This window comes from Pan troglodytes, chromosome 7, assembly GCF_028858775.2.
Source record: "Pan troglodytes isolate AG18354 chromosome 7, NHGRI_mPanTro3-v2.0_pri, whole genome shotgun sequence".
NCBI lineage: Eukaryota > Metazoa > Chordata > Mammalia > Primates > Hominidae > Pan > Pan troglodytes.
This window is the reverse complement of record NC_072405.2, coordinates 129,543,665-129,561,699: the sequence shown is the minus strand read 5'-3', so window position 1 is coordinate 129,561,699 and position 18,035 is coordinate 129,543,665. Positions and strand designations below refer to the sequence as shown.

At 38.4% G+C, this 18,035-nt stretch overlaps 1 protein-coding gene across 1 annotated transcript in view; it reads right to left on the bottom strand.

Annotated features, from left to right (window-relative positions):
* Positions 1-641: 641 nt before the first annotated feature.
* MAL2 (mal, T cell differentiation protein 2) overlaps positions 642-18,035 on the bottom strand; it is a 39,921-nt gene continuing 22,527 nt past the window's right edge. Inside the window, exons 3-4 of the mRNA XM_001142529.5 lie at positions 6,012-6,167; positions 642-2,908 (exon numbers count right to left, since the gene is read on the bottom strand). Coding sequence (XP_001142529.2) covers positions 2,837-2,908; positions 6,012-6,167 — 228 coding nt within the window. The 3' untranslated portion in view covers positions 642-2,836. The remainder of the gene's footprint in view (positions 2,909-6,011; positions 6,168-18,035) is intronic.

Sequence of the window (18,035 nt, the reverse complement as noted above, 5' to 3'; positions counted from 1 at the left end):
ATAAGAGTATACACCTCATAGGGTTGTTATGATGAGAAATAAATGAATATGTGAAAAAAAATGCCTGAAACATATAAAACATGGTATAAATGCTTTTTTAAATAAAACAATTCTTTTTAGCATGGATAGTGGTTTTTTTTTTTTTGTTTGTTTTTTTTTGTGAGACAGGGTCTCACTCTGTCACCCAGGTTGGAGCCTCAACATCCTGGGCTAAAGCAATCCTCCCACCTCAGTTTCCCAAGTAGCTGGGACTAGAGGCACGTGCCACATGCACCCAGCTAATTTTTAAATTATTTTGTAGAGATGAGGTCTCGCTATATTGCCCAGGTTGGTCCTGAATTCCTAGTGTCAAGTGATCCTTCTGCCTCGGCTTCCCAAAGTATTGGGAATACTGGCATAAGTCATCACACTCGGCAAAACAGAATTCTCATTTAAACTTCCTTTGCAACGTTACTTCCAAAGACTTGCCTCTTTCACCTTCATCAAAGAAAAAAGACTTACTGACAATTCCTGAGAGACTTTTACACAGAAATGTTTAAAACAGAACTTTTTATACATTATAATTCTATAAGCTCTGCCAAATTTATATCAAACCTTTAACTGAATTTCAAAGTGAATGGTGTAAAAGATGACCACAAAGATTATCAAATGAATACTTTATTAGAGACATAACACGTATAAAATAAATTTCTTTTCATCATGGAGTTACCAGATTTTAAAACCAACCAACACTTTCTCATTTTTACAGCTAAGACATGTTAAATTCTTAAATGCCATAATTTTTGTTCAACTGCTTTGTCATTCAACTCACAAGTCTAGAATGTGATTAATCTACAAATCTAAGTATTCACAGATGTGTCTTAGGCTTGGTTTGTAACAATCTAGAAGCAATCTGTTTACAAAAGTGCCACCAAAGCATTTTAAAGAAATCAATTTAATGCCACCAAACATAAGCCTGCTATACCTGGGAAACAAAAAATCTCACAACTAAATTCTAGCAGAGTAAACGATTCCAACTAGAATGGACTGTATATCCATATGGCACATTTATGACTTTGTAATATGTAATTCATAATACAGGTTTAGGTGTGTGGTATGGAGCTAGGAAAACCAAAGAAGTAGGATATTATAGAAAAGATCTGATGTTAAGTATAAAGTCATATGCCTGATTTCCTCAAGCCTTTTGTTTTTCCTCATGTCTTCTGTCTTTATATTTTTATCACAAACCAAGATCTAACAGGGTTCTTTCTAGAGGATTATTAGATAAGTAACACTTGATCATTAAGCACGGATCATGCTACTCATTCATGGTTGTTCTGTGTTCCATGAACTCTAATAGCCCAACTTATACATGGCACTCCAAGGGGATGCTTCAGCCAGAAAGTAAAGGGCTGAAAAAGTAGAACAACACAAAAGCCCTAGTGTAGTGGGAACTGTGGCCTCACTCTTACTTGTCCTTCCATTCAAAACAGTTTGGCACCTTTCCATGACAAGGATCTCTACAGGTAGGTTAAAATACTTTTCTGTGCTATTCAGCCAGAAATAGTTTTTGTGCTGGATATGATTTTAAAACAGATTTTGTCTGTCACCAGTGCAAAAACATTACAGATGTCTGGGCTAATACAAAAACACATAAGAATCTACAACTTTATATTTAATACTCTATTCAAATTTAACTCAAAGTAATGCAAAATAATTAGAAGTAAAAACTTAATTCTTCTGAGAGCTCTATTTGGAAAAGCTTCACATATCCACACACAAATATGGGTATATTCATGCAAAGGGCAAACAACTGTATTCTGAAGCATAAATAAACTCAAAGTAAGACATCAGTAGCTAGATAACAGTTCCAGTATTGGTTAATGGTCTCTGGGGATCCCATTTTAAGCACTCTCAGATGAGGATCTTGCTCAGTTGTTAGACTATCATTAGTTTGATTAAGCAACTGAAGTTTACTTCATAAATTACTTTTTCCTATATCCAGGACTCTGCCTGAGATAGTTTGAGAAATTTTATACATTCCTCCAAAGGTAAGTATTCTCCAAAGGTAAGTATTTGACTATTAACACAAAGGCAATGTGATTATTGCATAATGACACTAAATATTATGTGGCTTTTCTGTTAGGTTTATAAGTTTTCAATGATCAGTTCAAGAAAATGCAGATCATATATAACTAAGGTTTTACACCAGTGGTCGACAAACTATGGCCCACAGGCTAAACCCAGCCTCCCCTTGTTTTTATAAATAAGTTTTATTAGAACATAACCACACTCATTCATTTCTGTATTGTGTATAGCTGCTTTCATGCTATACTAGCAGAACTGAATAGTTGTGACAGAGACTGTATGGACCGTGAAGCATAAATATTTACCATCTGGCCCATTCTAAAAAAAGTGTGCCAATTCCTGGTTTACACTAAAATATAGAGTTTAGTGGGAAGCCTATTTGAAATGTATTTTTTTTAGGGGCTGTAATTACCAATTAAAATTAAGGTTCAGGTGACTCAGCAACCAAACAAAAGGGATACTAATTTTTTATGAACAATATATTTGTATTTTATGGACATAAAAGGAAACTTTCAGAAAGAAAAGGAGGAAAATAAAGGGGGAAAGGGAAAAAGGGGAGAGATGTAAAATAAAAGGCCATTTCTTTAATATCATAATAAAATTAACATTCCATCCATGAAATAGACCAAAACTTGAGCTTAGAGTCTCTCTCTACTAAACACATTACTTTTGGAATGTTTTTGCATCTGGACAAAATGGCATCCAAATTGATCAGACATATAAAGTAGACAAATGAAACTAACATACGACTGCCAGTTTCTAAGGAGTGTTACGGTCGCCATCTTCGTAAAGCCAGACCCAAACTGCAACCATAACAAGCTGTCGTCATAAAGGCAAAAATCTAAGAAAAAAGAAACAAAAATTCACATCAGATTTACAACACCGACTTATAAACAGTGTCATAAAGAACAACCATATGAAGTTTGACCAACAATCTACCTAAAGATACTTCGACACTTACAAAAATATTTTACATTGGTTTTTTTTTTTTTGATGATTTGTACAACTGTTTTATTCCCTCATACAATTACCCTCCCCCCTTCCTTTAAACATTTTAGGTCCTAATAATTTTCTCATTTGTGGACAACTTTACACTGAAAATTTGTTCAATTTGTTCACATTCTGGGCTCACTTAAGTATTTGTGAATCCCTAAGCACTGTATTTAAAAATTCAGCATGAAGTTCTGTTCATGTAGTGGCTTCACAGCCAAGGAAGCCAGCAACTATCAGAACCTGAGGATGCATCAAATAATTTCTATGATGATGGAAGGTAACTTTAAAACTCAACTAAGACAAGTGGAAATGAATTATCAGGTTGGCTTGCTCTTGTATGGGAGACAGTCCTATGTACAAATCTGCACTCTACTTGGAATTAATAAGAATTTCTTCAGCACCAACTGTGTGTATATCACTGTACTTGGTACATATAAACAAACAGTAGATAATGTCCTCACCCTTTTGGGGCTTATGATCCATAGAAGACTAAAAGACAAAGCAAAAGCAGTTCAACATGATAAATGTTGTGGGTTTAGCACAGGGATTCTTAACCAGGAAACTAGTTCTGGGAAGGAATACCAGATTCACCTATAGACCATTTTCACAGTTTACTATTCTGCTTTTCTTTCCACCCTTCTTCTGCTGATTGTTTCTCTGATACATTTCTAATCTAGACATTGTTTTCTGAATGAGAGCAATAGCTCTTGATATCTATTTTTTGATACCTATTATTTGATACCTATTATTAGGGAAAAGGAATTTTCCTCTCTAATTTCCCAAATGGATGGCTAATACATTTTAGTTACAATAAAACTCAAACTAGAGATTTACTTAGACTGGAGTGAGCATATGGATGAAATGGGATGTAATGCTGAACTTGAAGCATGTAGAGGTTTACTGAGACAGCTTCACTTAGAAAGGGAAGGACAACAGGGACAAAGTCACAAAAGAGAAGCAGCCAGAACAGAACTACATTATGGAGAACACGGAAAACTAGGCCCTTAGGACAAAGGTGACAAATTAAAGACCTCAGACAACCATCACGTATTTCAGCAGCTACTATTCTTGTGAAAGTAGGTTCTAGGGTGACTGTCAATAGATTTGGGGCTACTTCAATGATCCAACATACAAGAATCTAGCCTGCACCGTTAAAATGAAGGGACTGGAAGTAAGAAACACATAAAGGCAAATACAATGGGAACTGATGACTAATAGCATAGGAAAAAGTCCCTGAACTTTGCTTTGTAAAGCTGTTAAAACCAAGGGTTTTCTAATGTGGATCACAAGGATTCTATCATCCTCAGGGATCATATGGGTGGGTAGAGGCAGCTTTATGAAAAGAGAATGAGCATCATTCAAGGCCCTCTTCCTCCACTTCAACTACAGCACTTACACTTTTATCTTCTAGATTTATTGGGGTTTTAGGTAAGAATTGATTAAATAAAACCTTTATTTCTTTTATAAGCAAGTGTTAAAGTCATGAATCTACACTATAAACCTTTCAAAGCTAAAACCATGACTCCTTTTTGTTGTAATCCCACCTTCAGCCTAATTCATTGCAGGCACTCAATAAATTTTGACAAATCCTACCAGAGACTTGGGAAACTTACAATAGGTCTTGAAATCATTTGTCTTGTACCCCTCAAAACTCACTCTAGACATGTATTATCTAACATGATAGCCACTAGGCACATGTGATTATTAAAATTAAATAACACTAAAAATTCAAGTTCCTTAGTCATACTAGTTATCTTTCTCTCCCCCGACCAGAGTCTTGGTCTGTTACTCAGACTGAAGTGCAGTGGTGTGGTCTCTGCTCACTGCAACCTCCGCCTCCTGAGTAGGTAGCACTACAGGCACAAGCCACCAGGCCTGGCCAATTCTTTATTCTGTTTTTTTCCTTTTTCAGAGACAGGGTTTTGCTATGTTGACCAGGCTGGTCTCAAACTCCTGGCCTCAAGCAGTCCTCCCACCTCGGCCTACCAAAGTGCTGGGATTACAGGCATGAGCTATGATTCCTTGGCCTAGTTAATTTTCAACTGCTCAATAGCCACATGAAGCCAGTGGCCACCATTTTGGACAGCACTTACATGAAATATTCCTGTCATTATAGAAAGTTCTACTAGACAGTGCTGCTCCAGACAGATTTCAATGACTATATGAGTACTGGGTTATTTATAGGCTACCTGGGGAACATAATAAAACATTAGGGTCACTAACTTGCCATATACTTATATTAAATATCACAATATTTCAGAAAATAATTTGGACTTCTGACATCTTAACAATGATCTCTAACAACAAAAATAATATATTATTTCCTCAAATTATCTACACAAAATGACAAATTCACTCCAGTATATGAATTAAAGATGATTTTAAAAATTTAATAAATACCCCAAGGAATATATTTCATCTGCCTATCATCTACTGCAACGGCTGGCATATTTGCCTCCCTTTCTCACCTGCACTTTCCTTAATGGCAGGAACTGCAACTTATTCACCCCATCCTCAACACCCAGCAAAATTACTTGATAAATGGTAGGCCCACAGTAACTATTCATTCAATAGAAATAAATTGCAAGCAGCTATTGAATACTAAAGAACAAAACTGGAAATCTCCTTTACCATCTCTGAAAGTTATCAGAAGCAAAAAACACAACTCTTTTTGCAAAGTAGACACTGCTGTGCAAAGCCAAGCAGTCCTACTGGCTCGCTATGATCTTACATGAACATCAACCTCTTTGTGCTACAGTTTAATCATCCACAACACTGGGGTGATCATGGCACTTTGCTTACAGGGTTATTGTACAGATAAATAGCTATTACATATTTAATGCCAATGGCTAGCATTGAAGAAAACTATTGTTGCCTGAGGAGTTTCTTGGAGGCCTTGACAGTGGAGCAGAAGTGCTGGTGAATGGTACTCATTGAATATGAATACTTACTGAGGCTGCTACGTTTATGTTATACTGGTTATCACTCAGGAGTGGCTGCCCGGTTATGGTGGTATTGCAGTGCAAATCATGCAGGGATGTGGCTGCTGCTTCCAATAAAAAGGCTCCAAAATAGAAGACAAATACTGTAAAATGGTAGGCAAAATCCTAAAAGAGGAGAGAAAAGACATCTGCAATTAAAAAAAAATATTTTTCTGTTCCTTATTTTAAATAATGAAGTTTAGGTTTAGCAAGATCAAAACATTTAATTAAACAATCTTAACTATATTCACTGTTTAGCTTAGCTGCTTTAGAAATGTTAGACTATCAGAACCCAAGCGAAAAGCAACTAACCCATCTTAATTGGCACATTGGTAAACCTTTCCATATACTGAATTTTATAATATGTAATTTTATTTTATTTTTTTATTATTATACTTTAAGTTTTAAGGTACATGTGCACAATGTGCAGGTTAGTTACATATGTATACATGTGCCATGCTAGTGTGCTGCACTCATTAACTCATCATTTAGCATTAGGTATATCTCCTAATGCTACCCCTCCCCCGTCCCCACAACAGTCCCCAGAGTGTGATGTTCCCCTTCCTGTGTCCATGTGTTCTCATTGTTCAAATCCCACCTATGAGTGAGAATATGTGGTGTTTGGTTTTTTGTTCTTGGGATAGTTTACTGAGAATGATGATTTCCAATTTCATCCATGTCCCTACAAAGGATATGAACTCATCATTTTTTATGGCTGCATAGTATTCCATGGTGTATATGTGCCATATTTTCTTAATCCAGTCTATCATTGTTGGACATTTGGGTTGGTTCCAAGTCTTTGCTATTGTGAATAATGCCGCAATAAACATACATGTGCATGTGTCTTTATAGCAGCATGATCTGTAGTCCTTTGGGTATATACCCAGTAATGGGATGGCTGGGTCAAATGGTATTTCTAGTTCTAGATCCCTGAGGAATCGCCACACTGACTTCCACAATGGTTGAACTAGTTTACAGTCCCAACAACAGTGTAAAAGTGTTCCTATTTCTCCACATCCTCTCCAGCACCTGTTGTTTCCTGACTTTTTAATGATTGCTATTCTACTGGTGTGAGATGGTATCTCATCGTGGTTTTGATTTGCATTTCTCTGATGGTCAGTGATGGTGAGCATTTTTTCATGTGTTTTTTGGCTGCATAAACGTCTTCTTTTGAGAAGTGTCTGTTCATATCCTTCACCCACTTTTTGATGGGGTTGTTTTTTTTTCTTGTAAATTTGTTTGAGTTCATTGTAGATTCTGGATATTAGCCCTTTGTCAGATGAGTAGGTTGAGAAAATTTTCTCCCATTTTGTAGGTTGCCTGTTCACTCTGATGGTAGTTTCTTTTGCTGTGCAGAAGCTCTTTAGTTTAATTAGATCCCATTTGTCAATTTTGGCTTGTGTTGCCATTGCTTTTGGTGTTTTAGACATGAAGTCCTTGCCCATGCCTATGTCCTGAATGGTAATGCCTAGGTTTTCTTCTAGGGTTTTTATGGTTTTAGGTCTAACGTTTAAGTCTTTAATCCATCTTGAATTAGTTTTTGTATAAGGTGTAAGGAAGGGATCCAGTTTCAGCCAGTTTCTACATATGGCTAGCCAGTTTTCCCAGCACCATTTATTAAATAGGGAATCCTTTCCCCATTGCTTGTTTTTCTCAGGTTTGTCAAAGATCAGATAGTTGTAGATATGTGGCATTATTTCTGAGGGCTATGTTCTGTTCCATTGATCTATATCTCTGTTTTGGTACCAGTACCATGCTGTTTTGGTTACTGTAGCCTTGTAGTATAGTTTGAAGTCAGGTAGTGTGATGCCTCCAGCTTTGTTCTTTTGGCTTAGGATTGACTTGGTGATGCGGGCTCTTTTTCAGTTCCTATGAACTTTAAAGTAGTTTTTTCCAATTCTGTGAAGAAAGTCATTGGTAGCTTGATGGGGATGGCATTGAATCTATAAATTACCTTGGGCAGTATGGCCATTTTCATGATATTGATTCTTCCTACCCATGAGCATGGAATGTTCTTCCATTTCTTTGTTTCCTCTTTTATTTCCTTGAGCAGTGGTTTGTAGTTCTTGAAGAGGTCCTTCATGTCCCTTGTAAGTTGGATTCCTAGGTATTTTATTCTCTTTGAAGCAATTGTGAATGGGAGGTCACTCATGATTTGGCTCCCTGTTTGTCTGTTATTGGTATATAAGAATGCTTGTGATTTTTGTACATTGATTTTGTATCCTGAGACTTTGCTGAAGTTGCTTATCAGCTTAAGGAGATTCTGGGCTGAGACAATGGGGTTTTCTAGATATACAATCATGTCTTGTGCAAACAGGGACAATATGACTTCCTCTTTTCCTAATTGAATACCCTTTATTTCCGTCTGCCTGATGGCCCTGGCCAGAACTTCCAACACTATGTTGAATAGGAGTGGTGAGAGAGGGCATCCCTGTCTTGTGCCAGTTTTCAAAGGGAATACTTCCAGTTTTTGCCCATTCAGTATGATATTGGCTGTGGGTTTGTCATAGGTAGCTCTTATTTTGAGATACGTCCCGTCAATACCTAATTTTTTGAGTTTTTAGCATGAAGCATTGTTGAATTTTGTCAAAGGCCTTTTCTGCATCTATTGAGATAATCATGTGGTTTTTGTCTTTGGTTCTGTTTATATGCTGGATTACATTTATTGATTTGCATATAGTGAACCGGCCTTGCATCCCAGGGATGAAGCCCACTTGATCATGGTGGATAAGCTTTTTGATGTGCTGCTGGATTCGGTTTGCCAGTATTTTTTTTTTTTTTTCGGTTACTACATGTTTATAAGGAGTTCACTTAACCCGAAAACCACAGCCTTTTTTCCCCCTTCTTTCTTTATTTTTATTTTTATTTTTTTTATTTTTTATTTAATTTTTTTTTTGAGACGGAGTCTTGCTCTGTCACCCAGGCTGTAGTACAGTGGCACAGTCTTGGCTCACTGCAACCTCCGCCTCCTGTTCAAGCGATTCTCCTGCCTCAGCCCCTTGAGTAGCTGGGATTACAGGCACGCACCACCTTGCCCAGCTAATTTTTGTATTTTTAGTAGAGCCGGGGTTTCACCATGTTGGCCAGGCTGGTCTCGAACTCCTCACCTCATGATCTGCCCGCCTCAGCCTCCCAAAGTGCTGGGATTACAGGCATGAGCCACCGTGTCCAGCCCCAGATGGGTTTTTTTTTTTTTTAATTATACTTTAAGTTTTAGGGTACATGTGCACATTGTGGAGGTTAGTTACATATGTATACATGTGCCATGCTGGTGCGCTGCACCCACTAACTCATTATCTAGCATTAGGTATATCTCCCAGTGCTATCCCTCCACCCTTCCCCCACCCCACAACAGTCCCTAGAGCGTGATGTTCCCCTTCCTGTGTCCATGTGATGTCATTGTTCAATTCCCACCTAAGAGTGAGAATATGCGGTGTTTGGTTTTTTGTTCTTGTGATAGTTTACTGAGAATGATGATTTCCAATTTCATCCATGTCCCTATAAAGGACATGAACTCATCATTTTTTATGGCTGCATAGTATTCCATGGTGTATATGTGCCATATTTTCTTAATCCAGTCTATCATTGTTGGACATTTGGGTTGGTTCCAAGTCTTTGCTATTGTGAATAATGCCGCAGTAAACATACGTCTGCATGTGTCTTTATAGCAGCATGATTTATAGTCCTTTGGGTATATACCCAGTAATGGGATGGCTGGGTCAAATGGTATTTCTAGTTCTAGATCCCTGAGGAATCGCCACACTGACTTCCACAATGGTTGAACTAGTTTACAGTCCCACCAACAGTGTAAAAGTGTTCCTATTTCTCCACATCCTCTCCAGCACCTGTTGTTTCCTGACTTTTTAATGATTGCCATTCTAACTGGTGTGAGATGGTATCTCATTGTGGTTTTGATTTGCATTTCTCTGATGGCCAGTGATGATAAACATTATTTCATGTGTTTTTTGGCTGCATAAATGTCTTCTTTTGAGAAGTGTCTGTTCATGTCCTTTGACCACTTTTTAATGGGGTTGTTTTTTTCTTGTAAATTTGTTTGAGTTCATTGTAGATTCTGGATATTAGCCCTTTGTCAGATGAGTAGGTTGAGAAAATTTTCTCCCATTTTGTAGGTTGCCTGTTCACTCTGATGGTAGTTTCTTTTGCTGTGCAGAAAGCTCTTTAGTTTAATTAGATCCCATTTGTCAATTTTGTCTTTTGTTGCCATTGCTTTTGGTGTTTTGGACATGAAGTCCTTGCCCATGCCTATGTCCTTAATAGTAATGCCTAGGTTTTCTTCTAGGGTTTTTATGGTTTTAGGTCTAACGTTTAAGTCTTTAATCCATCTTGAATTGATTTTTGTATAAGGTGTAAGGAAGGGATCCAGTTTCAGCTTTCTACATATGGTTAGCCAGTTTTCCCAGCACCATTTATTAAACAGGGAATCCTTTCCCCATTGCTTGTTTTTCTCAGGTTTGTCAAAGATCAGATAGTTGTAGATATGCGGTGTTATTTCTGAGGGCTCTGTTCTGTTCCATTGATCTATATCTCTGTTTTGGTACCAGTACCATGCTGTTTTGGTTACTGTAGCTGTGTAGTATAGTTGAAGTCAGGTAGTGTGATGCCTCCAGCTTTGTTCTTTTGGCTTAGGATTGACTTGGCGATGCAGGCTCTTTTTTGGTTCCATATGAACTTTAAAGTAGTTTTTTCCAATTCTGTGAAGAAAATCATTGGTAGCTTTATGGGGATGGCATTGAATCTGTAAATTACCTTGGGCAGTATGGCCATTTTCACGATATTGATTCTTCCTACCCATGAGCATGGAATGTTCTTCCATTTGTTTTATCCTCTTTTATTTCCTTGAGCAGTGGTTTGTAGTTCTCCTTGAAGAGGTCCTTCACATCCCTTGTAAGTTGGATTCCTAGGTATTTTTTTCTCTTTGAAGCAATTGTGAATGGGAGTTCACTCATGATTTGGCTGTTTGTCTGTTGTTGGTGTATAAGAATGCTTGTGATTTCTGTACATTGATTTTGTATCCTGAGACTTTGCTGAAGTTGCTTATCAGTTTAAGGACATTTTGGGCTGAGACAATGGGGTTTTCTAGATATACAATCATGTCGTCTGCAAACAGGGACAATTTGACTTCCTCTTTGCCTAATTGAATACCCTTTATTTCCTTCTCCTGCCTAATTGCCCTGGCCAGAACTTCCAACACTATGTTGAATAGGAGTGGTGAGAGAGGGCATCCCTGTCTTGTGCGAGTTTTCAAAGGGAATGCTTCCAGTTTTTGCCCATTCAGTATGATATTGGCTGTGGGTTTGTCATAGATAGCTCTTATTATTTTGAAATACGTCCCATCAATGCCTAATTTATTGAGAGTTTTTAGCATGAAGGGTTGTTGAATTTTGTCAAAGGTTTTTCTGCATCTATTGAGATAATCATGTGGTTTTTGTCTTTGGCTCTGTTTATATGCTGGATTACATTTATTGATTTGCGTATATTGAACCAGCCTTGCATCCCAGGGATGAAGCCCACTTGATCATGGTGGATAAGCTCTTTGATGTGCTGCTGGATTCGGTTTGCCAGTATTTTATTGAGGATTTTTGCATCAATGTTCATCAAGGATATTGGTCTAAAATTCTCTTTTTTGGTTGTGTCTCTGCCAGGCTTTGGTATCAGGATGATGCTGGCCTCATAAAATGAGTTAGGGAGGATTCCCTCTTTTTCTACTGATTGGAATAGTTTCAGAAGGAATGGTACCAGTTCCTCCTCGTACCTCTGGTAGAATTCAGCTGTGAATCCATCTGGTCCTGGACTCTTTTTGGTTGGTAAACTATTGATTATTGCCACAATTTCAGCTCCTGTTATTGGTCTATTCAGAGATTCAACTTCTTCCTGGTTTAGTCTTGGGAGAGTGTATGTGTCGAGGAATTTATCCATTTCTTCTAGATTTTCTAGTTTATTTGCGTAGAGGTGTTTGTAGTATTCTCTGATGGCAGTTTGTATTTCTGTGGATCGGTGCTGATATCCCCTTTGTCATTTTTTATTGTGTCTATTTGATTCTTCTCTCTTTTTTTCTTTATTAGTCTTGCTAGTGGTCTATCAATTTTGTTGATCCTTTCAAAAAACCAGCTCCTGGATTCATTAAATTTTTGAAGGGTTTTTTGTGTCTGTATTTCCTTCAGTTCTGCTCTGATTTTAGTTATTTCTTGCCTTCTGCTAGCTTTTGAATGTGTTTGCTCTTGCTTTTCTAGTTCTTTTAATTGTGATGTTAGGGTGTCAATTTTGGATCTTTCCTGCTTTCTCCTGTGGGCATTTAGTGTTATAAATTTCCCTCTACACACTGCTTTGAATGCGTCCCAGAGATTCTGGTATGTTGTGTCTTTGTTCTCATTGGTTTCAAAGAACATCTTTATTTCTGCCTTCATTTCGTTATGTACCCAGTAGTCATTCAGGAGCAGGTTGTTCAGTTTCCATGTAGTTGAGCGGTTTTGAGTGAGACTCTTAATCCTGAGTTCTAGTTTGATTGCACTGTGGTCTGAGAGATAGTTTGTTATAATTTCTGTTCTTTTACATTTGCTGAGGAGAGCTTTACTTCCAACTATGTGGTCAATTTTGGAATAGGTGTGGTGTGGTGCTGAAAAAAATGTATATTCTGTTGATTTGGGGTGGAGAGTTCTGTAGATGTCTATTAGGTCCACTTGGTGTAGATTTGAGTTCAATTCCTGGGTATCCTTGTTGACTTTCTAGTTCGTTGATCTGTCTAATGTTGACAGTGGGGTGTTAAAGTCTCCCATTATTAATGTATGGGAGTCTAAGTCTCTTTGTAGGTCACTCAGGACTTGCTTTATGAATCTGGGTGCTCCTGTATTGGGTGCATATATATTTAGGATAGTTAGCTCTTCTTGTTGAATTGATCCCTTTACCATTATGTAATGGCCTTGTCTCTTTTGATCTTTGTTGGTTTAAAGTCTGTTTTATCAGAGACTAGGATTGCAACCCCTGCCTTTTTTTGTTTTCCATTTGCTTGGTAGATCTTCCTCCATCCTTTTATTTTGAGCCTATGTGTGTCTCTGCACGTGAGATGGGTTTCCTGAATACAGCACACTGATGGGTCTTGACTCTTTATCCAATTTGCCAGTCTGTGTCTTTTAATTGGAGAATTTAGTCCATTTACTTTTAAAGTTAATATTGTTATGTGTGAATTTGATCCTGTCATTATGATGTTAGCTGGTGATTTTGCTCGTTAGTTGATGCAGTTTCTTCCTAGTCTTGATGGTCTTTACATTTTGGCATGATTTTGCAGCAGCTGGTACTGGTTGTTCCTTTCCATGTTTATTGCTTCCTTCAGGAGCTCTTTTAGGGCAGGCCTGGTGGTGACAAAATCTCTCAGCATTTGCTTGTCTGTAAAGTATTTTATTTCTCTTTCACTTATGAAGCTTAGTTTGGCTGGATATGAAATTCTGGGTTGAAAATTCTTTTCTTTAAGAATGTTGAATATTGGCCCCCACTCTCTTCTGGCTTGTAGGGTTTCTGCCGAGAGACCTGCTGTTAGTCTGATGGGCTTCCCTTTGAGGGTAACCGGACCTTTCTCTCTGGCTGCCCTTAACATTTTTTCCTTCATTTCAACTTTGGTGAATCTGACAATTATGTGTCTTGGAGTTGCTCTTCTCGAGGAGTATCTTTGTGGCGTTCTCTGTATTTCCTGAATCTGAATGTTGGCCTGCCTTGCTAGATTGGGGAAGTTCTCCTGGATAATATCCTGCAGTGTTTTCCAACTTGGTTCCATTCTCCCCATCACTTTCAGGTACACCAATCAGACATAGATTTGGTCTTTTCACATAGTCCCATATTTCTTGGAGGCTTTGCTCATTTCTTTTTATTCTTTTTTCTCTAAACTTCCCTTCTCGCTTCATTTCATCTTCTATTGCTGATACCCTTTCTTCCAGTTGATCGCATCAGCTCCTGAGGCTTCTGCATTCTTCACATAGTTCTGGAGCCTTGGTTTTCAGCTCCATCAGCTCCTTTAAGGACTTCTCTGTATTGGTTATTCTAGTTATACATTCTTCTAAATTTTTTTCAAAGTTTTCAACTTCTTTGCCTTTGGTTTGAATGTCCTCCTGTAGCTCAGAGTAATTTGATCGTCTGAAGCCTTCTTCTCTCAGCTAGTCAAAGTCATTCTCCATCCAGCTTTGTTCCGTTGCTGTTGAGGAACTGCGTTCCTTTGGAGGAGGAGAGGTGCTCTGCGTTTTAGAGTTTCCAGTTTTTCTGTTCTGTTTTTTCCCCATCTTTGTGGTTTTATCTACTTTTGGTCTTTGATGATGGTGATGTACAGATGGGTTTTCGGTGTGGATGTCCTTTCTGTTAGTTTTCCTTCTAACAGACAGGACCCTCAGCTGCAGGTCTGTTGGAATACCCTGCCGTGTGAAGTGTCAGTGTGCCCCTGCTGGGGGGTGCCTCCCAGTTAGGCTGCTCGGGGGTCAGGGACCCACTTGAGAAGGCAGTCTGCCGGTTCTCAGATGTCCAGCTGCATGCTGGGAGAACCACTGCTCTCTTCAAAGCTGTCAGACAGGGACATTTAAGTCTGCAGAGGTTACTGCTGTCTTTTTGTTTGTCTGTGCCCTGCCCCCAGAGGTGGAGCCTACAGAGGCAGGCAGGCCTTCTTGAGCTGTGGTGGGCTCCACCCAGTTCGAGCTTCCGGGCTGCTTTGTTTACCTAAGCAAGCCTGGGCAATGGCGGGCGCCCCTCCCCCAGCCTTGTTGCTGCCTTGCAGTTTGATCTCAGACTGCTGTGCCAGAAATCAGCGAGATTCCGTGGGCATAGGACCCTCCGAGCCAGGTGTGGGATACAATCTCGTGGTGTGCCGTTTTTTAAGCCGGTCTGAAAAGCGCAATATTCGGGTGGGAGTGACCCTATTTTCCCGGTGCGTCGGTCACCCCTTTCTTTGACTGGAAAAGGGAACTCCCTGACCCCTTGTACGTCCCAGGTGAGGCAATGCCTTGCCCTGCTTCGGCTCGCGCACGGTGCGCGCACCCACTGGCCTGCGCCCACTGTCTGGCACTCCCTAGTGAGATGAACCCGGTACCTCAGATGGAAATGCAGAAATCACCAGTCTTCTGCGTCACTCACGCTGGGAGCTGTAGACCGGAGCTGTTCCTATTTGGCCATCTTGGCTCCTCCCCTCGGTTTGCCAGTATTTTATTGAGGATTTTTGCATCAATGTTCATCAAGGATATTGGTCTAAAATTCTCTTTTTTGGTTGTGTCTCTGCCCGGCTTTGGTATCAGGATGATGGTAGCCTCATAAAATGAGTTAGGGAGGATTCCCTCTTTTTCTATTGATAGGAATAGTTTCAGAAGGAATGGTACCAGTTCCTCCTCGTACCTCTGGTAGAATTCGACTGTGAATCCATCTGGTCCTGGACTCTTTTTGGTTGGTAAGCTATTGATTATTGCCACAATTTCAGCTCCTGTTATTGGTCTATTCAGAGATTCAACTTCTTCCTGGTTTAGTCTTGGGAGGGTGTATGTGTCGAGGAATTTATCCATTTCTTCTAGATTTTCTAGTTTATTTGCATAGAGGTGTTTGTAGTATTCTCTGATGGTAGTTTGTATTTCTGTGGATCGGTGCTGATATCCCCTTTGTCATTTTTTATTGCGTCTATTTGATTCTTCTCTCTTTTCTTCTTTATTAGTCTTGCTAGTGGTCTATCAATTTTGTTGATCCTTTCAAAAAACCAGCTCCTGGATTCATTAATTTTTTGGAGGGTTTTTTGTGTCTGTATTTCCTTCAGTTCTGCTCTGATTTTAGTTATTTCTTGCCTTCTGCTAGCTTCTGAATGTGTTTGTTTGCTCTTGCTTTTCTAGTTCTTTTAATTGTGATGTTAGGGTGTCAATTTTGGATCTTTCCTGCTTTCTCTTGTGGGCATTTAGTGCTATAAATTTCCCTCTACACACTGCTTTGAATGTGTCCCAGAGATTCTGGTATGCTGTGTCTTTGTTCTCGTTGGTTTCAAAGAACATCTTCATTTCTGCCTTCATTTTGTTATGTACCCAACCACTCCAAATCAACAGAATATACATTTTTTCAGCACCACACCTATTCCAAAATTGACCACATAGTTGGAAGTAAAGCTCTCCTCAGCAAATGTAAAAGATCAGTAATTATAACAAACTGTCTCTCAGACCACAGTGCAATCAAACTAGAACTCAGGATTAAGAAACTCACTCAAAACTGCTCAGCTACATGGAAACTGAACAACCTGCTCCTAATAATATGTAATTTTAATTTGGATTAAGATGCCATAGAGATCAATGTTAATTAGGATAATATGAAAAAGCCATAACATATGCTGTCTTTAAAATTCAAGTAAAATAGCATTTAAATAACATCTTTTTATTATGGTTATGATATGTATTCATACACATTATGTAGTTTTATTTTTGAGCAGTTATTTTTATCATTAGAGATTTTCCACTGAAAGATACAGAAGACTAATAATAGAATTCAATAACATATATTCATATATTTCATTAAAAACTACCAGCATATATACTTCCACCAAAAGTATAAGAACTCGTTTATTAGGCTTCTTTGTATGTTGCTGACATTCATGTGAAGCATAACACTACTTCAGTTCATATTGTCTTACCTGAATTAATATACCATCAACACATCACTGTTTAATAGCTCCCACATATCAGGTACCTTATGTGCATTATTACTCATCCTTATAACCATCATTTATTATCTCCATTTTACAAAGAATTTCTTCTTTCTTTTCAGTTAAATGACTGTTGACTGTTTGAAGCCAGACAAATATTAACTTTTGGAGGAAGAAAAACATGTAGTGTGTCTGGTCCCAAAGTCCAGTTTCTTTAGTTTTCAAAAAAAATTATTTTAATTGACAAAAATCATACATATTTATCGTGTACATGTTTTTAAATATACATTGTGGAATATTTATACATTGTGGGATGGCTAAGTGGAGCTAATTTATATATACATAAATATATAAAAAAATATATAAAACCTCCCATAATTATCTTTTTTTTGTGGTGAGAACATCTAAAATATTTTTTAGCATTTTTCAAGAATATAATACACTGTTATTAACTATAGTTGCCATGCTGTACAATAGATCTCTTGAACTCATTTCTCCTAACTGAAATTCTGTATCCTTTGACCAACATTTCCCCAGTCCCCCATCACCCCATACCCTGGTAATCACCATTCTATTCTCTCCTTCTGTGAATTCAACTGTTTAAGATTTCACATATAAGTGAGAACATGCGGTATTGGTCTTTCCGTGCCTGGCTTATTTCACATAACACAATGTTCATCTATATTGCAAATGACAGGATTTCTGCCTTTTTAAAGGCAATTAGTATTGTGAATATATACTGCATTTTCTTTATCCATTCATATACTGGCCCTTAGGTTGATTCCATATCTTGGCGTTTTGAATAATGGTGTATTGAAAATGAGAATGCAGATATCTCACTGATTTCATTTCCTTTGGATATATACCCAGGCGTGGGATTGCTAGATCATATGGTAGTTCTATTTTTAACTTTTTGAGGAACTTCCACACTGTTCTCTATAATGACTGCACTAATTTACATTCCTACCAACAGTGTGCAAGGGTTCCCTTTGAAGTCTACTTTCTTTCCTATCAAACCTATTATTGATTTCTATTACCGTTATAGCAATATTACAAAGGAGAGCATTGCACTGCTTTTGTAAATGCCCATACAGCAAATCATACTGTTTATAGAAATTGTTCTCATATCTGGCTGGGCACAGTGGCTCACGCCTGTAATCCCAGCACTTTGGGAGGTCAAGGCGGGCGGATCATGAGGTCAGGAGAGACCGACCATCCTGGCTAACACAGTGAAACCCTGTCTCTACTAAAAATACAAAAAGATTAGCTGGGTGTGGTGGCGGGCGCCTGTGGTCCCAGCTACTTGGGAGGCTGAGGCAGGAGAATGGTGTGAA